Below are 24,477 nucleotides of genomic sequence, written 5' to 3'. Positions count from 1 at the left end.
TCAGAATAATAAAGATGATAGAGGGGAACAGGAGAGGGAGGTAGGTGGAGAACAACAACAAAAAAACAAAAAACAACATTTGAAGTGATAGGACTCCTATTTTGAAATATAAGCCTAAAGTCATGCTTAGATAACAATTCTAGATGGCACTACTAATAAAGCAGGGCAGTACACTCTACATCCTTAGGGCTGGTTTATTGCTGGTTTGTTTCATGTATTTCCTCTGCCTCAAACAGTTCCTGGCACATAATAAGAGCTCAGTGAATGCTTTTGAATGAACAAATGAGTAAGAGTTTTAGTTATATAGTCAAATGGATCTGGAAGCCTGTTTCCTAATTTGTTAAATGGACAAATTGACCTTATAAGGTTTACTATAAATGTTTAAATATTTTTTTAAATGTTTTGCATAGTTCTGGGCACAAAATAAATATTTAGTATGTTATCTTAAATTAGACTCCAAAGTACAGGAGATAACAACTTTCCCAAATTAAAATGTGGTACAGTCTTTCAATTTCTGAGACACAATCATTGGCCATATGGCTTACCAAAATGAAAGCAATTTTTGTTCTGTAGGAAAAAAGATACAACCTTTGTCATGCTCAACTTTTGATCAACCACTTCTATACTAAAATTTTCTTTTTTTTTCTATTTCTAATGGTGACTTGAGTACTACAATCTTGAATTTTTAAAAAAATTCTATCTTCTGAAGATTGGGGATGTAATATTTCTTAGTCAATTCAATCAATCAAACATAGTCCCACTAGTAGCTTCTGAATCAGTCTATGCCAGGTACAGTTTTTCTCAGTGGACATGACACATGCTGTGTGGATACTGGGTAAGTTCTCTCTATTAAGAGAAAAAAAAAAAGAATAAGTTTCATTTAAAATTGCTAAACTGTACTTATGCATTAGTGTAAACAAAGAGTTATTAGCCACTATTTAGATATGTCATCTTCTTCACGGATTTCTTCAACAGTATATACTTTAGAATCCTCCAAAAGTCAATTTTTAGCTTTCAGCCTTTGCCCAAAATTATTTTCTTCCTTCTGTAGTTTATGGGAATCAAAAAATGCTCTTTTTTGCCCTTTTTATAAAATTGTCACTGAAAATCCTCCTTCTCAATTTCAACCCAATCTAGAAACTAATTGAGGAAGGTGGTAATGAGACTCGAATCGAGATGTTTCAGGGAGGCAAAAGCAATTCACTAGAGAAGGCTTTGTAACTTGCCACAGAAGATGATGGTCTGTCTCTTTTAAATTAAAAGAAAAACTCAGAATGCTCTTAGACACTTGCCTGTTAAGAAGTCAATTCTGTTAGAAAGGTTTCTGTTTCCAAGCTAATTTGTAAGTTACTCTGACAAAATATTGCAAAATTTACAAGATCCAGTTCCCTCATGTTAATGTATTGTTTGGTTTATATCTTCTTTGCTATTGTAAAATATGCTAGTTTTAGTGATTATTTGAGCCTATCTCAATCTCTTTTTTTTTTCTCTCTCCTATGACTTAACATGCTTATGTACTATTTGTAACACACAATATATCCTCCGGTTTTCAAAACTATGTTCTTAAATCAAATATTCTTTTTGGTCTTTCAATTTAGTGGATCAACACAACATTCACACAAGGGAATATTCCTCAAGACTGTGATGAAGTGTTTCACACTTGTGAGACACTTGAAGGAGGGTTCATATTTAATAATTGAATCATATTCCAGGGGAAAATGTTTCAGTTGCCTCTTGTGGACAAACATGAGGGGTCTTTTCTTTTCTTTCATATGCTATTCAAATTTAGCTCTCAATAACACAAAACAAGTTGAGAAAGAAAGAAATATGGTACTATTTATTTGAGTGTAGAAGAAGAAAAAGAAATAATATTAACTATCATTTCTTTTATTCTCACATTTCTGGTTTCAGAACAAAATATTCTCAAGCTCAGGAACTGAGATTGATGTGACCAATAACAGACATGGCAAAAATAATGGTTTCTTTGGGATCATGCCTGACAACTTTAGACAAGCCCATCAAGGTTTAGACATTTTACTGAGCTTTCCTTCTCACAAACCCTCCATCCCCACCCCATACTTTAACCAATGCCTTGACTTTTAAAATAAGAACTGAACCTCATGGTGGGATTCAGCATGGTGGGAGCTCATTTCTTATTGTCTCATTTCTTTCCTAAGACCCATTTAAAGTATCAGGATGTGATGGAGCGGTTTAGGGTAATATGGTTTAGTAAATCTTAATAATTAAAACATGCTTGGGCCAGATGGTGCTCATCAATTGAAAATGATTGGGAATACATATTATATATAAAACTACTCAATAGTCACTCCTAAACATGGTATAATTTTCTCCTTTTCATAGGTGAAATAACCATAACCAACATTAATGAGAAATTCCACACACAAACTTTGACATGTTTTATTTTTACATATCCCAAAGCAAGATGATTACAACACAAATTTGTAAAATCTCCTCTGTAGAGAGAAAAAACGGAAGATTTCTGCTGATGGTATGTTTCAGTGAAGGGCCACAGAGTTAAAAGAACTCTCTCTTTTTTGCAAGTCCTTTTCAAATATTTTAGCAGCATCTTCAGTGAGTCATTAGTGGGAGTATGTTTAGTTGCATCCATTACTCAATAGAGTAACCCTCCATTTATATAGAGTTGTCTCTTGTTCATTAAAGACAATTATTGTTGACACTGTGAAACAATGCACAAGCGCTAAGAATACAAAGATGATAGTTGCATTGCTGTCCCTGCCTAGTGAGTTTCACAATTTATTTGTGGAAGACAAATGAGTAAATAATTACAAAGTATTGCAAATAATTACAGAGTACAGAGATGATGGTTTTTCATATGATGCTGAGAGTACAGATTAGGGGCACCTAACTCATCCTGGAAAGAGATCAGGAAAGGCTTCCAGAAGGAGACAACAGCTAATCCGAGACTTGACAAATGAGCATGGTATGGTGAAAAGAGGCAAGAAGAGGCAAAAACATCGAGTGATATGATGGGGAAGGAAAGTGATATAGTTGAGTCTCTAATACAGGCAGAAACTGAGAAGGAAATAAACAAGTGGAAGTACACTCAAGATACATTTAGAAAATGGAATCAACAGGGCTCTGTTAAGAGCTGAATAGGGATAGCAAAGGATGGAGAAGAATGTTGGATGATTTCCAGCCTCCTGATTGGAACTGTAGATGGAATGTAATATCATTTACCAATATAGGGAATGTGTTTGGAAAAGTTTTTTCTTTAGAAAGTGTGATATGTGAGTCAATAGTGGAGCAAAACCATTTATCCTTATATCTTTTATTTTCTCCCAACTGTTCAAAGTATATATATGATATCAGAATTGATATCCTTTCTATACCCTTAAAGGGAGGTACCTAGCATGGCATTTCAGCCAAATATAATTATTATGACTGTCTCCAGAATTAAATTCATCCCTGAGAATTCAGTTTTTCAATTAATAAGTGAGCCTTATAGGCTAAATATTCTTAGGAGACAAGTGCTTAACATTTACTAAATGCTAGGTGATCACTTACTAAATGAATGATTGAATAGTGAATAATCATGGTGTGCTGTCACTGTTATATTAAGTTCCCTATCAAGAAATAAAAAAAACTTCAAAGTGATGGTTCTGATTAACTTCCTCTTTCCATTGGTTCTCTATTAACTTCCTCTCATCTCTCACACCTAATCATTGTGCCAACAAAACATTTGCCAGGAACAGTTTAATTAACATCACTTTAAATCCCTTTAAACATCAAGGAGTAGGACCCCAAGATACCCTCACCGCTTGTTTAAGGCAAAATAAAAGATAATGGAGGGCTTGTGAACAGAGTGGTCAAGGGTAGCTTCTTGAATAACAAAAAAGTTTCCATAGAAATTTATTGTAGTACAGCCTCAAGAAATTTAGCAAAATAATTGGCACCTAGAAAATTTAGCCCAATGCAAAGCCAATAAAGATGGAAAAGTCATTTCTGTATATGAATGTCACTGGCTTCATGTATCTAGGGGCCATATTACCACAGATCAAAATATGGTAAGCCTTAAAGAACTATATAAACTGTATCTCAATATACTGCCAAATATTGCTGCTTTTAAAATGAAAGGACACCATGAAAAATATTTTTACTTCTTACCACCAGACTGCATTTCAGGCAATGGTCCTAACGTAAACCAAAAATTCTTCCAGAAATTTAGTTCCAATTGTGAGAGGCAATTCTTGCTTACCAAGTGGCTTTGAGAAAATTAAAGGTCACTTTTCAAAGCATTATTTGTAATTTCTTTTTCTGATTTATACCACTACATATATGATGCTAATCTTCATATAATTTTACATTAAATCTCTAAAAATATATTTGTAAATGTTGCATAAATGATAATATGGTATTGTCAACCAAATAACCTTATATAATACATTTGATAAAAAAAGATTGCCTCTGTATGTAAACACGTCCACAGGTAAAAGAAGAGAAAGGAATGTTTACTCAAATTCATATACAAGTCAAACAGCAATTCCTTTTAGAGTTTTATAATATATTTTATGTATTAACGTTTAAACTTCTTCCATTTTAATTTTGTTAATTAAAAGATTATAAAACCTCATAAAACATGTAGCTGAGCAATAATGGCTTCTAGTAAAATATAATAAGGTTTCTGAACTGGTTCAAGCATCCCAGAAAAGTCCTTATGATATTTTCTTGCCTCCTCCAAATGGCTTGCTTATTCAATATATATGCTACAAAGTTGGGATATTAATCTTCAAGTCAACTTAAAAGGTAAAGTGCCTGTCTGATAGTTCTTTCTGGTTAAGATTTAAATCTACAGCAGAGCCAGTTTCTGCTCTGTACTAAATAGCTGTGTAAATAGATATATTATATCTGCAACAGACTCACTGGTCTTAGAAACAAGGTTTGTTCTTCTGCCTTTAGACTTATACATGCTTCCAACAGCAGAAAATCTATTAGGAATTGAGCAAACAGATTTATTAAAGAGCAATAAGCCCGAAAGAAATTAATGCTGCAACTTTTCAGGTTGATTATAAATTGTGTCTCCTTTGGAAATGATTTACTATTTAGATTTAAATTAACATTTAACATAATTATATCACTTCACCTGGATGAAATCTTAGAAACCATCTAATTTAACTTCCTCCATTTCTTTTCTTTTTGTAAAAAATGAAAAAACAAGCAAGTTAAATGGCCATGTCAAGTTTCCACAGCAAATGAGTGTTTTAGAGAACCAAACTCAACCCTTAAGACCTCTTACCTATTGCTTATCCCAGCACACTACACATTAATAGTTTCTGATTATACTAAGTCAAGATTTTATTATTTTTCATTAGATGTTACTTTAAAAATTTCCTTAGTATATAATAGATGTAGACATGCTATTTATTCTTTTACGTAATTTTAAACTGTTATGATTTCTATCATTCATGTGTCTAATATTTTAGAATATTTTTGACTCATTTTTTCCTTTAACTTCCTTTTTTATTCATTGAATATGAGCATTTTTTAAGTCAATGCATAATAGAAGTAGAAATGGGAAATATTACATTGATAATTTCATTTGTTTTTAATAAAATTCAAGTTTAGAAAATACAAAAAATATAAAAGCTCTAATAAAAATATAAGAATATAAGAATAAAAATATAAGAAGACAAATTCCTGTAAATAAAATAAGCAAATATATGTATATATATATATACCTGTTATATTGCTTCTTACTTTTTGAAACATGTTCTGTGATATGGAGCCAGTTACTATCTCCATGAGAACCAGAATTACGATGATTTGTTTTCCTTTGTGAAAATAAAAAATTCTTGCATTATATGAATTTGATTTCATATCACAACCTTTATAGAATCACAAACATCTGAAGAGAATATTACTGTCATCTATATTGAAAAGTTGACACACCGGAATCATCATAAACATGTTCTGCTTTTTAGCTTTATCCATTTATGTCTCAGTAGATTGAAACCTTTCTCTTTGACTCTAATTAAGCCTTATTTGCTGAAATATGACATATACAATTAGCTGGGACTCAAAATTGCAAAAAAAAAAATAGCCATAGATTTTGTTAAATGAATACTATTAACAAATGTAATCATAGTTATTAAACAGTGACTTTCAAATTTCACCGTGTGTCTGATACACCTGGAGGGCTGGGCTTACCCCCAGAGTTTATGAATCTGGAGGTCAGGGGTGGGGTTCAGCATGCACATTTCTAATAAGTTCCCAGGTTATGCTATTGTTTGAGAACCACTGCCTTATAGAATTCTCCTCCAACAAACAATCTACACTGTCCTTACACTTTCTATTGTCTAAATATGGACCTTAGGGAAGATATAGGCTTAGACCATGTATAAACAGACATACATATGCACTTTATTCATTCAGATATCTGCAGATGTGTTTTCCTATGAAGCTTCATCAGATTTTAAACTGGTGCAATATTGTCTCTTAACTGAATGTATGAGATCATGAAACTGAGAATGTAAAAGAGCTAAAGAACATGTGGAAATAACCGTAAGACAGCAGTATAGAAATTTCTAGTGTCCATTCCTTCCTCAAAACATCAATTTGTAAACTATACACAAAAATACTTCCACAAGACCTAAGGATTCCAGGTGAGGAATGTAGCACCCCACCCCCTCTTCCATACCTGGGCAGCTTAGCACAGAAAGAGACACCCTCCCTGTGGAAGAATGAGAGTGAAGGGAGCACCCAGCTTCACTACAGACCCCAGCATTGGCCTGTGCCAGCACCAGGCTGACTCTCAAGGTCCTAGGTGGCTCCCAAGGTACTAGGCTCCCAGCCCACCCTGGCACTGACCAGCTCACACAGCCTCAGGGCAGCAACCATGACACAAGATTCCTAGCAGGTTCCCATGAATCTGCTGCTGGCCCATCCCAGCACCAGCCAACTCCCACAGACCCCAGGATCTAAGCCTGCCCTAGCACCAGGTTGCCACCTGCAACCTCAGGCTCTAAGCAATCTGCCATGGACCAAGACTCCTAGCCTAATCCCAAACCAGGCAAACTCCAATAGCCCCAGCTCCAACTGGGCTCCTGTGAACCCAATCTCCTGCCCTGCCTCAGTACCAAGTCATCCGGTGGCTTTTTAACATCCCAGGTTTTGGACTGGCTCCCAAAGACCTAGGCTCCTGTCTTGCCCCAGGACCAGGCCAGCTCACATGGCCCCAGCCTCTAGGCTGGCTTCTGTGAAACCAGACTCCCAAACTGTCCCAGCACTGGGCCATCTCCTAAGACCCAGATGCCAGGCTCACCCAGTGGTCCCTGGCACATAGTCAGCAACCCCGCCCACAAATCCATGCACCTGCCTATTCCCAATGGACCCAAACACAAGGCTTGCCCACCCACATAAAATACGGCGATGGGGAATAAAAAGGTAGAGTTTTTATATGCAACTGCAAGCAAGCTGTTATCACTTTTAAAAAGACTGTTATATTTATAAGATATTTTATGGAAGCTGCATGGTAACCACAAAGCAAAACACTACAGGAAATACCTGAGAAGATAAATAGAAGAGAATCAAAGCATACCACTACAGAAAATCATCAATTCACAAAGAGTGGCAGCAAGCAAGAAAGGAAAGAACACAGGAAGTACAAAAAAGACAGAAAGCAGAGAGATGGCATTTCTAAGTCCTTATCTATCAATAATTACTTTAAATGAAGGTGGATTATATTCGTCATTCAAAAGGCATAGAGGAACTGAATGGGTAAAACAAAAAACAAAAAACCAAAAAACCCAAACAAACATAACCCAGCTTTATGCTGCCTGCCAACATTAGAGGCTCACTTCAACATTAAGGACACAGGTAACTTCAAAGTGTAGGAGTGGAAAAAGATATTTCAAACAAATGGAAACCAAAAGAGACCAAAGGTAGGTATGCTTAGGCAAAATAGACTAAGAAAAGCTATAAGAAAGACAAGAAAGCTATTATATAATGATAAAGGTGTCATTTCTGAAAAGGGAATAAAACAATTGCAAACATGAATGCATCCAGCATAGGCGGCGCAACTAAATATATTAAACAAATATTAAAAGAACTGAAAGGAAAAATAGACAACAATGCAATACTAGTAGAGGACTTCAATATTCCACTTTCAACAATGAATAGATCATCATGAGAGAAAACCAATAAGAAGACATTGAATGTAGAATCTATCATAACCAAATGCACCTAACAGACATACAGAACACATTCCACTCAACAGCAGCAGATTACACAATCTTCTCAAGTTCATTCTCCATGATAGGTCAGGTTAGGTCAAAAAACAAGTCTTAGCAAATGTAAGAAGATTGAAATCATACCAAGTATCTTTTCCAATCACAATGGTATGAAACTAGAAAGCAACAACAGGAGGAAAACTGGAATATTCACTGATGTGTGGAATTAAACAACACACTCTTCAATGGATCAAAGAAGAAATCAAAAAGGAAATTAAAAAAAAATCTTGAAACAAATGAACTGGAAGTTCATATGAGGGGAAACACAACACTTGTACCAAAATGTGTGGGATGCAGCAAAAGCAGTTCTAGGAGGGACGTTTATAGACATAAACACCTACATTAAGAAAAAAGAAGGGTCACAAGTAAACAACCTAACTTTAACCTCCAACTAGAAATAGAGGGATAAACTAAGCCCAAAGTTACTAGAAGGAAGGACGTAATGAAGTTTAGAGCAGAAATAAATGAAATAGAGAATAGGAAAACAATAGAAAAGAAATGAACAAACCGAAGAGTTGGTTCTTTGAAAAGGTAAACAAAATTGACAAATCTTTCCTAAGAAAAAAGGGAGAGGACCCAAATAAATAAAATTATAAATGAAAGAGCAGACATTATTCTGATACCACAGAAATACAAAGAATCTTATAAGACTACTATGAACAATTATATGTCAAAAAATTGAACAACCTAGGAAAAGCAGATAAATACCTACATGCATACAACCACCAAAGCTGAATCATGAAGAAATAGAGAATCTGAACAGAACAATAACGAGGTTGAATCAATAATCAAAAACCTCCCAAGAAAAGCCCAGGATCAGATAGGTTTCACTGATAAATTCTACCAAACATTTAAAGAAGATTTAATGAAAATCCTTCTCAAGTTGTACACCTTAAACTTACGTATGTAGTATATCAATTATATCTCAATAACGCTGGAAAACATTTAGATTTTAGTGGTGAGATTTAACTATCAAGACTTCTTAGCACTATTCCTTCTGTGCTTTGTATCCACTGATTATTACAAGTCATTAAAAAATCAGCCTCCAGGCCCCTGGGTGGCTCAGTTGGTTAAGCGGTCGACTTGATTTTGGCTCAGTTCATGATCTCAGGATTGAGATCAAGCCCCATGTGGGGCTCGGGGCTCAGCGGGGAATCTGCTTGAGATTCTCTCTCTCCCTTGCCCTTTGCCCCTCCCCCACCATGCACATATGCATGTGAGCATCCTCACGGTCTCTCTCTCTCAAAAAAAAAAAAAATCAGCCTCATATGCACTCTAACTTGGCAAATGTTTATTTTATCCCTGTAGGACAATGGTTCTCACACTTAAGTGGTCATTAAAATCACCCGAGAAAAACTGTTAAAAGACAAATTCCTGGGCCCCACCCCCAAAGTTTCTGATTCAGTACATGTGGGATAAAGCCCAAGAATTTGTATTTCTAACAAGTTCCCAAGTGCTGCTGCTGCTGCTCCAGGAACCCCAGTTTGGGAACCACTCCTCTAGGACCTAAACTGACAAGGATACCTCAGAGGGAAAATGCACAGAAACATAACACACATATACCCTGGATAGTTTATGAAGCTTTATGTGTTTATTTGGGAAAACAAGAAAGTGTTTGAAATGATTTCTAAGATCCCTCCAATTTTAAAATTCTCACATTATATGTTGTAAAATGTATAAGTTCCTACTGGTTTTATATCAGATTCTTACCTTATATTGAAATTTAATGGTCTTATTTAATGATACTGTATTAGATTATTTAAGTAAAAATTTTCCAAGATCTTCAGAAATATTATATGTCTAAAATAATGCTACATTTAAGCATTTTACAAAATTCAAATGTTATGATATTCATCTGAATTGTCTTGACTAAATTAAAGTATAATAAATCCATATGGAGGGAACTAATTTGCTCATTAGATCCAATAATGAGGCAGTTTGTGTGATATTAATCAAATCATGAATTTTTTGAATAAATTCACAAAAGTTCAGTTTCCTACTGCTTGTGAATTTTATTTTTCTTAGTTTTGAAATTAAAATCTGAATGACCTCAAAATGAGTAGGCTTTAGGATACTTTTGATTGGTTTTGTTATATATCTAACATATTGTAGAGATGGTTAGAGAGTTTAAGATAAACATAGTACACAGAAAAAATTACTTCATTAATGAAATAAGATAGTAATTTGATAACTATATGTTTAAGATATGTTAAAGGTATTTTTGGATGTGTGAATTAGATCATTAAATGGGTGCCTGGGTGGCTCAGTCGGTTAAGCGTCTGCCTTTGGCTAAGGTAATGATCCCAAGGGTCCTGGAATTGAGCCCCTCATTGGGCTCCCTGCTTGGCTGGGAGCCTGCTTGTCCCTCTCCCTCTGCCTGCCACTCCCCCAGCTTATGCTCTCTCCCTCTCTCTCTCTCCCCCTCTGTCAAATAAATAAATAAATAAAATCTTCTTTTTTAAAAAAAAGGAAGATTATTAAATGAAATTATTCCATTATTGATCAATGTTAAACAATCAACTAAGAGAGAAATTTGTTATAAAGCAGATTATTTAAAAGCCTTTATTGATATTACTCACATTAACAATTTCTTGGGCCAGAATTGTTATTACACTAAGCTATATAGATCTATGCTCAATATAGACCTTTGGCTATTGATGCATACATAAAACCTGACTGTTAATATTTCATTGAGAGTGAAAAATCTGTACAAATAATTCATTGGTATATTAGATAATAATATATTACCACGTCAGAAATAACTTATTTCTGATCAAATGATTAGATATATCAGAAAATATAATATCCAGTGGCATAACACAGGGATGTATATTGCTCTCTTTTCTTTATTTTTGTTTGTTTTTACCTGTATCTTAAAGAACTGATACCCATTGAGCAAGGCATACTTGTTCTTCATTGTAGGAAACATATGTGACTCCTGAAAATGACATAGTTCTAGGGTCATGACCTAGAGTTGGTTATCAGGAGCAATTGGAACTGTTACCTAATCATTGCATGAATAATATAAGATTTATTATCCACATCCCATACAATATTTAATAGGATTACCAGTAAATAGCCTTTACTGCATTCACCTCAATTAGTTAGAAGTAACAAGTTAATCAAATGAGGTGTGACTTAAAGTTAGTAATTTCATTTATTAGGACTTTAGGGACTGAACATTTGGTTATATCCGGTTCCCCCCCCTTTTTTTTGAGTTTAAGTTATCTTTGCTAGAAAGTATAACTTTGTTCCCTTAAGCTAATTTACCCATTTGGAGTACAATACTGGTCCTTCCCTAAGTCAGCCTCTAACCTGACAGCAGCAATGGTCTCATTGTCTTATAGTGAGGCATGTACCCCAGCAGGCTTCTGATGAGAGGCTTCCAGTACAGCACTCAGTTGCTGGTAGAGAATATGTGCATAGTAGGTATTCATTTAATTTAGTCAACATACATTTATTGATAAATTCCAATATGTCAGGAACCATGCTAAGCTTTAGAAGCACTACAATTCTTGCTTATATGAAAGTTACAGGATATTGGAGGAGATAAGTAAACATGCATCAATACAGTATTATTAATTATAAATATATATAAAGAGAGGTAATACTATTGGAATATGAAAGGTGTACCCAACTCAGTCTGAGGGATTAAGGGAAAGCTATCTATAATAGCTTATTTTTTGGATAATATCTGAATAATACATGAGTTTCAGCCGGATTAAAAAGAGGATAAATGTTCTAGACAGGGAGATCAACATATAAGACATATAAGCCCAGAGAGAAAAGACACCTTAAGTTAGTGTTTAGAAATACAATACTTCAGTATGGCTTGAATATAGAGTACAAAATGGTGAAGAGAGAGGAGAGGGTAATGAGATGCAGCGATTTGACTCATTAATAACCTCACAGACCAGGCAGAGGCAGTTGGAGTTCACAAAGATGGTCCATGCTTTACGGTGAGATGTGATATGTGAAATGATTGCACATGCATTCTGGAAAATCTCTCTGGCTACAAAGTTGAAAGAAGAGTGAGGGGAGAGGGGCGCCTGGGTGGCGAAGTCGTTAAGTTTCTGTCTTCGGCTCAGGGCGTGATCCCAGCATTCTGCGATCGAGCCACATCAGGCTTCTCTGCTAGGAGCCTGCTTCTTCCTCTCCCACTCCTCCTGCTTGTGTTCCCTCTCTCGCTGGCTGTCTCTCTGTCAAATCAATAAATAAAATCTTAAAAAAAAAAAGAAGAGTGAGGGAAGAAAGCCTATGTTTTCATGACCAGGTTGGATGTTCATGGTAATTATGGGGAGAAGCAGTGGTGGGCTGGACTAAAGTACTGGCATAGTGTATTTGTTTCCTAGGGCTATGGTAACAAGTACCACAAACTGGGTGGCTTGAAATAATAGAAATTTATTCTCTCATGATTCTAGAGACAGAAGTCCAAAAACCAAATATAGGCAGGGCCATGCTCTCTATGAAGGTTTGAAGGAGAATCTGTTCCATACCTTTCCCTTAACTTCTGGAATTGCCAGCAGACCTTGGTATTCTTTGGCTTGTGGAAACATCATTCAAATCTCCACCTCTGTCATCACATGGTATTCTCCCTGTATGTCTTCACATTATCGTCCCTCTCTCTATGCATGTCCATTTCTGTGTCTCTTCTCCTTCTCTTATAAGGACTCCAGTCATATTAGATTAGGATGCACCCTACCTAATGACCTCATCTTAATTTTATCTGCAAAAACCCTATTTTCAAATAAGGTTATATTCACAAGGTACTGAGCCTTAGGACTTCAAAATAACTTTTGGGGAAACACAATGAAATCCATAAGGCAGAATGTAAAGAGAAGAGCAGAATAATTAGAGAGATAATGTAGGCTGCAACTGAAATTGACTTGGAAATAAATACATATGGGAGAGGGCATGTAAAAACCAACCCCGAGGGTGCCTGGGTGGCTCAATCGGTTAAGCGTCTGCCTTCTGCTCATGTCATGATCTCAAGGCCCAGGATCCAGTCGGGTGCAGCTCCCTGCTCAACAGGGAGTTTATGTCTCCCTCTGCCCCTCCCCCTGCTCATGATCTCTCTCTCTCTCTCTCAAATAAATAAATAAAATATTTTTAAAAAACAACCCTGAAACCCAGATTTCATAATTAAACAGCTCCGTGGAAATAAATAGTTGTCCAGTATTTGTCACAACCTGATTGTAAGAATGAGTAGAACTTTCAAATCAAGATTTTCTTAATTTAGCTTGGCTTCAAGGGCGTAATTGAACAACCTTATATTTGCACACAACTTGTGTGTGTTTGTGTTTTTAATGTGTATTCATGCATGTTTCTTAGGCTTATGTCAATAGACTTATTAGATTCTCAGAAGGAAACATGAGCGTTCAGTACTCCAAATGTCACTGCCGAGAGTCTCTGTAACTTTGCTTTTATCCTTACATTTAGGCAGAGTTCATAGCGATATACCTGAGCCACAATGACTGAGCCCAAAATAACATTTCTCTCATTGGACTGGGCTTGGTATAGTGTACTTGGTCCATGGTGAGAGCAGAGGGTGGAATTCTGTAAAAACTGTTATGTATTTATGGTAGGGATTTTTTTTAAGATGTTATTTATTACGTTATACTACGTTATACTACTTTATTCCCCTGAGAACACATAAAACAAATTTACTTCAGGTAACAGTACCAGGAATTGCTATGCTAGGAATTCTCTTTAAAAACTTATTCATATCTTAAAACATTGTAAATTTTATGTTTGATTGCACTTTTTATCCTTGCCTGAGACTAGAAAGCTGAGAGGTGGATTATCATGCCAGTCCAAGGAACTATGTAATAATTTTAACATGCATTTTGTGTTCTAATGTAATTCCTGAATTCATACATTTTCCTAACTTCATTTTTCTTGACTGATTTCTCCATTTATTTACCTTCTCTTGTTCTCATTAATTATTTCATTTATTTACTTAATGAACAAACTATAATTGAGTGCATACTATGTAATCATGTATTAGGTATTATACCAGGTCCCTGGATTCAGTGATGGATAAACATTATCTGTTTTCAGATATCTCAGTCTACAAGGGAAGGTATTCGTTCAAGTTAATATTTACAATAGATTGTGATTAACAATGATCAAAAGATCTAAAAAATAAGTGGTGAATAAAGGGGGCATGCAGCCCAACCACCTTAGATAAAAGGCTTTCTGAAGAAGAGTTGGTTGAGCTGAGCCCTAAATAGAACGTAACCAAATAAAAAGTGAAGGGAACAAAGCTCCCATAAAAAAAAAATTAAAAATCAAAATCTCTACATCATTACAAAATATTGCATGTTTGGGAAGTAGAAGATTCAATGTTGTTAAGATGTCAGTTGCTACCCACTTGATCTATAGATTCGATGCAATTTCCATCAAAATCCCAGCAAGTTATTTCATGAATGTTGACAAACTGATTCTAAAATTTATGTGGAATAGAAAAAAAAAAAAAAACCCAAAAACTCACAGCAGCCAACACAATACTGAAGTTCAAGATCAAACTTGAAAGACTGACACTACCCAACTTCAATGTTTACTGTAAAGAACTACAGTATCGTTTCCATTGTTTCTTTCCCTGGCCTCAAGTAGTTTCCTTGTAAGCCTATGCTGGTTAGTGCTCATCTGAAGATTTAAGGGGGCCTTCCACAAATCCCCAGAACTTTCTTTATCTCTTTTTCTCTCTCTTTTCTTCTTTTCCCTGCAGCTCTCTACTTTGCATGACTCTGACCTGTGATCTCTAGCTGTCTTGGCCTTTCCAGACTCCCAGCTCCATCTCATCAATTCAGCTCCATTCCTGCACTAAGGCCTTATTACTCTCTTAAGGCATAAGCTGGGACAATCATAGGACACACCTCATTTGTATCCCATCACTTAAAAATCGCTGTCCTTTGATGTCTATATTCAATATGTTTAAAGCCAGTGTTTTACATATTTTGTCTGCTTTCTATAGTTTTAAGTGTGAGGACTAATCAGAAGTCAAGTGAACAGGAATTTAAAAAGAAAAAAGTGATTGATACAATTAGTTATATCTATTGGTATTGGCAAGTGGGGTGGAGGGGGGAATTGGTGACCAGAGAGACCTGATAAATAAAATGGTGGAAATAGAAGCCAGATTTTAGTGAATTAATGATTAAATGGGAGTCCAGAAGTAGAAAAAGCAAGTAAAGATGACATTCGCAAGAAGCCGAGCTGAACAATGATGGAAAGGTACTGGATGATAGTTACAAGGGAATATAGAATCAAAGGAAGATGCTTTTGCTTACTGTTGAAATCCTTGTTGAGATAAAAAAATAAAGAAAATTAAAACTGACTGTGGAGAAGGCAGAGGTTGACAAACAATAGCCTAAAGACTGACCACAAGTCTTTTCTATAAATAAAGTTTTATTGGACCACAGCCATGCCTATTCATTTACATATTGTTGATGGTTGTTTCTGTGTTACAACAGCAGAGTTGAATAGTTGTGAAAGAGATCATATGGCCTAAAGTCAAAACTATACACTAACTGACCTTCATTAAAAAATTGCCCATCCTTACTAGGGATCCAACAAGCAATAAAAGCATATATTTCTAGTCATCTGGAGTTTCAAATTCAGTAGCAATCATTTTTAATATATTATCCTGGGACAGATAACATTAATAATATTAATGGAAAAGAAAACAATGTGTCTTATATTTTTTATTTTCAATAATAAAGGGTTAGAAGTAATTTCTCAAAATAAGATTATGTGTTCTATCTTAATGTTAGACTTAAAAGTTAACATTGCACACAAGAGTTTGTGAGCAAATTATTTTTAATGGTGCAATAAAATTGAAACAAGAGCTTTATTATTTAAAAATGATTTTTTTTCAATTAGTGATTTTGTGTGGACATTAAATTACATATCCTGTAGAATTTAAATAAAGAACCATAGTCGGAGTTTATTGTTTTATTTTGAGTTTCGAATATGTAACATTCTATCATATTCAATGTCAATTCAATAACAATTTACTGACCCAGTCTTTAATCATTTTTAAACTTTTTCTAGGCAAAGAAGTCAAGCCTAAGCCTCCACGTATGTTATGTGCATGCCAAAAAATAAATAAATAAAACAAATCTTAAACACATGCTTTTACTCATCCTCTGATATCATAGTTGAGTATTTTGCTTAAAGTCAAAGGCTTAACTATTTTGTGTAGACAATGTGCTTAAAATCCTCATATTTCTAATATCCTTTGTAATTCTAATATCCTTAGTGTTTCTGAGAATATGCTATGCTAAAATTTATCTTCAACCTTTGTTCACTGAAGGTACAAAACAATACCTTTCATTAACTTCTCATAAAAATCTTAATTCACATTTTCATTTTATCTCAAAATAATTCTTACTACGATTGATAATGAGGAATCTTTGTCTGTTTGTATCAGTTTGCTGCATTTATAAAAAGGAGAAAATAATATGGCAGATTAAAAAATAGTGAATAACATGTAAAAGAAATATGGATGAGTACAGAAAAAATATCTTTACATAATCATCATTATTAATGTTCACCTGTATTTTTAGAGACACAAGTAAAAAAAGAAGAGAAACCAGGTATGTATATTTCATATAGAGATTCATATTTGCATTTCATATTTATAACGAGTAGCATATTACCTCTTTGCCAGTGTTGTGTCATAGTGTAAATATTATACAAAAATGTTATCCTTTACCAACTATTTTAAAATAAGACGAACATAATACACATTTATCTATGCCACCTATTCCTAGAAAAAATTCTACTTACAAAAGAGAAACTGCTGAGAGAAGTTGATCTGATTCAGAAGAAGCAATTGACTAATTGAGTTGAGTCCCACAAAACCCCTATTTTTGCTGATTACTATAGGACACAGACATCCTGTCAGAAAAACACATCCTCTCATTTTTCTGTTTTTTTGGGGCGTGCCGGAGTGAGATGAATATTTCTGAGGGCTGCAGTATGTAGCAGAAACTTTTTAAAAAAGAACAGAAATCTGATTCTCGAAACAGTTAAAATTTTGGTTGATGTTTCCCAACTATTAGTGTTACAGGGCTGCTGTAATAAAATAAAATACCACAAACTGGGTATTTTAGTACAGCAGAAATTTATTCTCTCACAGTTCTGGAAGGTAGAAGTCTGAAACCAAGGTGTCAGCAGGGCCATGATTCCCTTGAACCTGGAGAGAAGAACCCTTCCCTGCCTCCTTTGGCCTGTGGTGTTTGCGAGCAATCCTTGGTCTTCCTTAGCCTGAAATTGCGTTGTTCCAATCTCAGCCTCTATCATTCCACAGACATCTTCTTCCTTTGTGTCTTTATCTCTGCCTTTTCTCCTCTTCTTGTAAGAACACCAGTCATATTAGATTTAGGACCCAGCCTACTCCCATACAACTACATCGTAACTAATTACACCTTAAAGACCCTATTTCCAAATCAGGTCATGTTTTGAGGTGCTGGGGTTGGGACTTCAGCCTATCTTTTGGGAGGACACAATTCAACCCGCAAAGGCCCATCCTCTGGTCCCCCCAAAATGCATGCCCTTTACATGTAACAAAACACATACACCTCATTCCAACATCCCTAAAAGTCACAAACCATTTTAGCAACAACTAAGTCCAAAAGTTCATCAATTCAAATTCTCAAACTCATTATCTTAAACATTTATGGGTGAAACCCAGGGTATGATTCTTCTTGAAGAAAATTTCTCTCCATCTGCAAAATCAGAAAACAAACTATCTGCTTCCAAAATAAAACAGTAGGAAAGGCTAGGATAAACATTCCCATTTCAAAAGAGGGAAAGAAAAAAAAAAGGAGAAGGGGTATTGGTCCTGAGTAAATGCAAAACATAGCAGGGAAAATTCTATTAGCTGTCAGGAGCTGAGACTATCTTCTTTGGCTGAATACACTGTCCTCTGGGCCTGGTAGGTTGGTAGCTGCTGGGTGGCAGCCCTGCCCTCTCCACTCAAGGAATTCCCATCAACCCAGGCTTTTGAGTCTGTGACTCTGCTGTTATAGTTGTTATTCTTTCATTTCGTTCTCTATTTCTGTCAGACAGCATTGTTTTTACTTGAATGGAATTCTCAAAAACATGACCAGTTCCACATTCGATTCATGATGATCCAAGCCGTTAGACAAGAGGGTCCTCCACAGATCCTTCCCCGTAACTACATCTCTATTCCTGCCCTCTGCTGAGGTGGTAGATCGGATCTGCAAGTTTGTCCAGCCACTCTCTTGGCCCCGTCTTCGGGGCGCACTGTCTCGATAGGTGGAGAATTTTCCAAATCATCAAGGGCTGATTCCTTTTGCTTAGCAGTTCACTCCTCAATTTATCCTCCCTTTCACATTGTATTATAAGCAGCAAGGAGAAATCAGGCTGCACTTTCCACACTTTACTTGGAAATTTCTTCGGCTAGATATCCATGTTCTTCACTTACAAATTCTACCTTCTGTTATTGAAACCCAAGTTCGGCTGCTCACAGCTTGAAAGCCAATACTGCAGAGACAAATGTCGATGGCAAAGGAAAGGTTGCTTTGTTCAAAAGGCTGGCAACCTGGAGAGATGGTAGACTGAGGCCCAAAGACCATCTCCCAATTTCCTAGTTAAGAAGCAGGGGGTTTTAAAGGGGAAAGTCAGGGTAGTAGATTACATACTTATTGATGGAAAGGGTGGGGAAGTTATGATTATTCATGAGGGAAGCTGGAGCATGTGCTCTAAGCAAACATATATGTAACATCCATCTCATGTTCACTTTGTGATGGAGACTTAACACCAGATCAAGGCAAAGTTCAGCCTCTGATATGAGGAGCTTCTCTTAGGATGAGGAGAAGAGGCTGTGGGCAAGCTCTGAGGGCTGGTATAACCCGGATGGGGGCTTAAGCTTGTTATTTCAGGAAGAAATTGAGAGCCTCGTTTATTCATAGGTTGGAACCATATCAGTGGACCTTGAGTCCAGGCCTCCATGGAGACAGCTAGAGGATTTGTTAGTGGAGTCTGAAAAAACGTAATAGCTAACCAGAAGGAAACCATTCTATGAAAAACAAGTTTTAAAGCTTCTGCTAGTTTCAACTTCATTGATCTCATGGAGCATGATTTCACTGCCACCCAACTGAGGAACTCAATTCAGCCAAGTTCTCTGCCACTTTATAACAAAGATCACTCCTGCAGAGCCCAATAACATGTTGCCCATTTCCTTCTGAGACCTCACCAGAAGCACTTTTACCATCCCTGTTTCCAGCAACATTTTGTTGATGTCTGTATTTGATGAGGGTATACATATTTTCTAAATTGTCAGAAGCTTTCTTTATAACTCTCCTTAATTCTTTCTTAAGTCCTTAGCAGAATAGACTTCATCAATATTTCTGCCAATATCCTTTTCAAGGCAATGTAGGGTTTGTTTTTTCTTTATCAAGTGTCTCAAAAATATTCCAGCCTCTACTCATCAGCCAATTCCAAAGCTACTTTCGCATTCATATATATTTGTTACAGCAGCCCCCCATCTCCTGGATATTAGTTTCCCTCGGTACCTGGAATAAAGGGCCACAAACTGGGTGGCTTAAAACAAGAAACGTTTACTCTCTCACAGTTCTAGAGGCTCAAAGTCCAAAGTCATGTTGTCAGCAGAGCCATGCCCTCTTTGAAATATGTGGAGATTCTTTCCCAGTTTTTCTTGCTTCTGGTGTTTGTGAGCAATCCTTGCTGTTTGCTGGCTTGTATATCCATCACTCCAAGCTCTGTCTCCATTCTCACATAGCCTTATTTCCCTGTGTGTCTCTGTTTCCGTGTCTCTTTTCCTGTCCTTATAAGGACACCAGTCAGATTGGATTAATTAAGGACCCACCCTGCTCCAGTATGACCTCATCCTACCTTAGTTAATTGTGTCTGCAACAATGCTATTTCCAAATAAGATCACATTCTGAGGTATGACGAGTTAGGACTTCAACGTATCTTTTTGTGGGATATGATTCAAGCCATAACAGTGTTTGTCTAAATTTCTAAATCATATGAGTACTCAATTAAATATGTTTTAAAGATACTCTTCTTATTCCTGCCATCAAATCACTTATATTGACACTGAAACTATACTCCACAATAATCATCTCGAGAAAACATAGAAAATTTGACTTGAAATCAATTAGCAGTAGCAACAGCTTAATGGCAGATAAGTACATTGCATGATATTAACTACTGTGTGTTTAATAGACCAGCACTAACAAACCAGCAGGAAACCGAAATAATTTTTAGTAAAATTCTGCCTTTTTAATTATGGTAAACAAAATAAAATAATTTCCAGAAACAAATTTGTGCTTTAGTTTATTTTTTCAGATTATTAAATTTCTGCCTTTTGTTTTCCCTTTAGGGTCACAAGTTAAAAAGGAAGCAAAACCAGGTAAAAATATTTTTATTCTTAAGTAGATACAGAACTGATATTGCCTTCATTTTAGAACTGAAAGAGATTTACCACCCACCATTGGAGACTTACAGAGTCTCCCAGAGCCTCATTATTTTTCCTTTTCTGTTGCTCTATATGCTTTTTAGGACTGGATTAGTTGAGAATGGGGATGTTCTGTAAGTGAGAACATCTAGAATATGTTTTTAAATGGACCGCAGCAGACACTCTAGGTTTCAGGAGACATCTCTTGGAGTCCTTCAAACCCTACCTAGTGTGATCATATTTAATTTGTAGGCTTATTTCCAATGACATAGTAGAGTTATAAAATCACAGAATCATAGACTACTGGGATTTGAAGAAAAAAAGACAAGAACTTATTAAACACATTATTATGAGCTTAGAAATAGCATACAGTTTTTATTTCCAACATATCATTATGAAAGACATGCAACAGGACAATTACTATCCTTATTTAATGTCTGTGGGAACAGTTCAATAGACTAACTTCAGAAAATAAGTTATTTTTCCAAGATTTTCAAGCTAATAAATGTTGGAGCTAGGATTCTGCCCATGTCTGATTTACTCAAAACTCCCACTCAGAGATTGTTCCAGACTAACGATCATTTTATTGAGAGGTAACATTGACCTAAAATCAGGGTGACCTTTCCAAGTTTACACTGCTATTTAGTGTTTAAGTTCTAGCTCTGGTACCACCTAGCTACTGACCTGGGGCAAGTTAAAAAAAACCCTCAGGCTCTATGGAAACAATTTCTTCACTACAAAAATTACACAGCAGTATTCCTCAATATTAACAAATTCAAGAATCCAAGTTTAGATGCTCCTTTAATTCTCACCGAAGCTTACCTAGCAACTGATCATGTTTGATTCTAGTTGCTCTTATAAATAACATATTTTTAATGTATCAAGGCTTGTAAATGCCTAAGTATTGTCTTATTTTATTTTTATTTTTATTTATTTTTTCAAGTTTTTTTGTTTATTTAAGTAATGTCTACAGCCAACATGAGGCTCGAACTCATGACCCGGAGAGCAAGACTCATACATTCTTTGGAATGAGCCAACCAGGCACTCCCTAAGTACTGTCTTATGATTTATTTTCCTGACTGTACTTTTTTTTTTTTTTCTGCAGATGAATGTTACCAGATGGAAACATTTTGCATTTTCTTTATTTTTTTTTTTTAAACCAGAAGCCCAAAACCATTTAAAACTTCTAGTTAGGCCTAATGCCATTTAAAACTTTTAGTTATTATTATAAAATACCACAATTTTGCAGGTAGTTGAATTGAGTCTAGTTTTTTTCATACATAAATGTTTCCTTTTGAACTTCATCTGAAAAAACTCAAATACATAGTATATATATTAATTTCATCTTGTCAAAATATCTTGCCAAAATAAATTTTGACAAAAAAATTTTAAATGTTTTCAGTAATGTAGATTTGCTATCTATACTTTGGCATTTATGCTTTATTACAGCCTATGCTTTGGAATTATAAGTACCTAAACGTATATAAGAATTCTTGGTATATTGTTTCATGCAATTGAAACCTTTAAGTTTTTCATACAAATTAAAAAGACATGAAAATTTAGAAACAGTTTTTCTCCATGGACCATTTGTTGAAATCTGTCTGTTATTTTCTGCTTAATAAATCACTAGCCTATGAAACAGAAAAAAAAAATCGCCATATGTTAATTTATAAAGCTTCTAAACATCTGAAAAGATTTTTTTTTATTATTTTCAGAACAAGACATAGCGAAACCAGAAAAGACTGTTTCTCATGGGAAACCAGGTATTTTGCACGTGGTATCAGCAGGACGAAGAGCTTAATGTGAAATCTAAAGTTTTCAGGGATGATTCATGTCTTAAGTCATCCAACTTCTGGAATATCTCCAATTTTAGTCATCTTCACAATGTGTTTTGAACTGAGGACTTGACCTGTCAAGTGTAACTAGACACCTAGTCTATCCCTTCCCATCAGAGATTTAGCTTAGTACGAAAATCATCTCTGCCAGTACTCAGGTGAATGGGCTCTATACTTTGTTTTGTTCTGTCCTGTTTGGGGCAAGACATCCTCAGGAAACTTACAATTCAGAATGGCTCATTCAAACATGATCATGTTGGATTCCAAAAATCCCAAGAAAAGGAAATCAACATTTCTCCCTGTTTCCTTTCCTCCTTCCTTCTTCTATCTCTGCCTCATTTTCTTTGGTTTTCATTCCTGGTCATAATTACATTTTGGAGCTAGTAGAGGTAAGCCAGTGTGTTCTGCTCATTAAAAGACATACAGAACTTACCAAAACAAATTTATCAATTTTTTAAATTTAAGAATAAAAACTTTTAAGTTTTTGTTTACAATAATTAAATATGAGTTTAATTTGGAGGCAGTCCTAAGCCTCAGTTATTCTGTAGAAAATTGTCCTTCATCCCAGGCTGAATTATTTACCCAAAGTTTTGAATGTGGCTAGGCCAGAATCTTTAATAAGTTAAAAACATACTTTCTCTAAGCATATCTTCGGAAACATTTCGCTTACACTTTCAAAATTTTTACTGTAGAAAAACTGTTTAAAATGGGTTTGAGTCCATTTGATTTCATTTGCTTATGCTTTAAAGTATATGAGACACCAATAGGAATAGAAAAAGCCGACTTGGAGTGTGAGGAACCAAGAATAGCTGTCTCCATTGACGTAAGCAGAACTTTAGAAATAACTTTTAGAATGTCCTCATCGAATGAATAAAACCCTGTTACTTTCCTGACTGTCCCAAATGTCAGTCATTTTGAGCTGAAGTACAGAGAGTGAGAGAGTTTAGTCTCTGAGGGTACAGCAAGTACACTGTCCTCCAGCCACACCTTTCTTTTATTTTAGTGGTAATATTCATATTCTAAATTCTGCTTCCCAGGGAAACTTTCTCATCCACTCATTCCCACTGCTGAATTATTGAAAAGTTTAATTTTACATAGGATCATTGTAATAATCTGTCTACATTGACCCAAATTTCTTTGACCACATCTATAAAAGCATAAAGTACAGAAGACATCCCATCAATGTACCCCTTTTGCCCTTCCCCAGCTTTGTATCATAAAAAAACTTGGGTCACTAAGCTAATCCTGGGTTCCCAGGGAGGAATCTTGCACAGGAAAAATTTAAAAACTTACTTCTTCCTGTTCTAATTCAATGATTAAAAAAGGATTCTCGTTTTATAAAACAACCCCTGTGTAGATAAATACAGTGAAAAACAGTGCAGGCAAGGGGTAGAGTATGTATTGGCAGGTCAGGGGATGATTCCAATTAGGAAAACTCTATGGCAGGATAACTGCAAAGGATGTCTGCAATTGGACACATTTTCTCTGGCTCCAACCAATTTGAATAGAAGATATCACTTGCTGCTTTACAAAAAAAACAGCTCAGTTTTTCTCAGTATTGGTGTTATTTCAAAGAAAATACAAAATATCAAAGTTCACATATGTCACTGTTTTATACTGATGCATTTAAATTTTCTACTTGTGTTAACATTTTTTCCTATCACAGAAGAAAAAGTTGTCAAGCAGGTAAAAGCTACCACAATAGAAAAAACAGGTAAATAAGATATTTCATATTTTCCTTCTGTGTATCAGCTTTATGTTATGTGGGTACACACACGACACACACACATACACACATCTTCACTGAAGTGTGTAGAGTTTTAGTGCCATAAATTCTAAGATTGTGTATTCTTGTAAATAACTGAAAGATAGTCAATAAAATTAACAGTGGAATACTAGAGCGATGTAATTTAATTATTTGTGA

At 35.4% G+C, this 24,477-nt stretch overlaps 1 protein-coding gene across 1 annotated transcript in view; it reads left to right on the top strand.

Moving 5' to 3' along the window:
- TRDN (triadin) overlaps nt 1-22,897 on the top strand; it is a 276,837-nt gene extending 253,940 nt beyond the window's left edge. The window contains 6 exon segments of the mRNA XM_040627484.1: nt 16,320-16,346; nt 16,835-16,864; nt 20,644-20,673; nt 22,434-22,497; nt 22,499-22,541; nt 22,543-22,897. Of these exon segments, the coding sequence (XP_040483418.1) occupies nt 16,320-16,346; nt 16,835-16,864; nt 20,644-20,673; nt 22,434-22,497; nt 22,499-22,541; nt 22,543-22,626 (278 nt within the window). The 3' untranslated portion in view covers nt 22,627-22,897.
- Nucleotides 22,898-24,477: the final 1,580 nt, after the last annotated feature.

Source organism: Ursus maritimus, unplaced genomic scaffold, assembly GCF_017311325.1.
Source record: "Ursus maritimus isolate PB19 unplaced genomic scaffold, ASM1731132v1 scaffold_13, whole genome shotgun sequence".
Classification (NCBI taxonomy): domain Eukaryota; kingdom Metazoa; phylum Chordata; class Mammalia; order Carnivora; family Ursidae; genus Ursus; species Ursus maritimus.
Note: the sequence above shows the minus strand (reverse complement) of the source record. Positions and strands in the feature narration are given on the sequence as shown.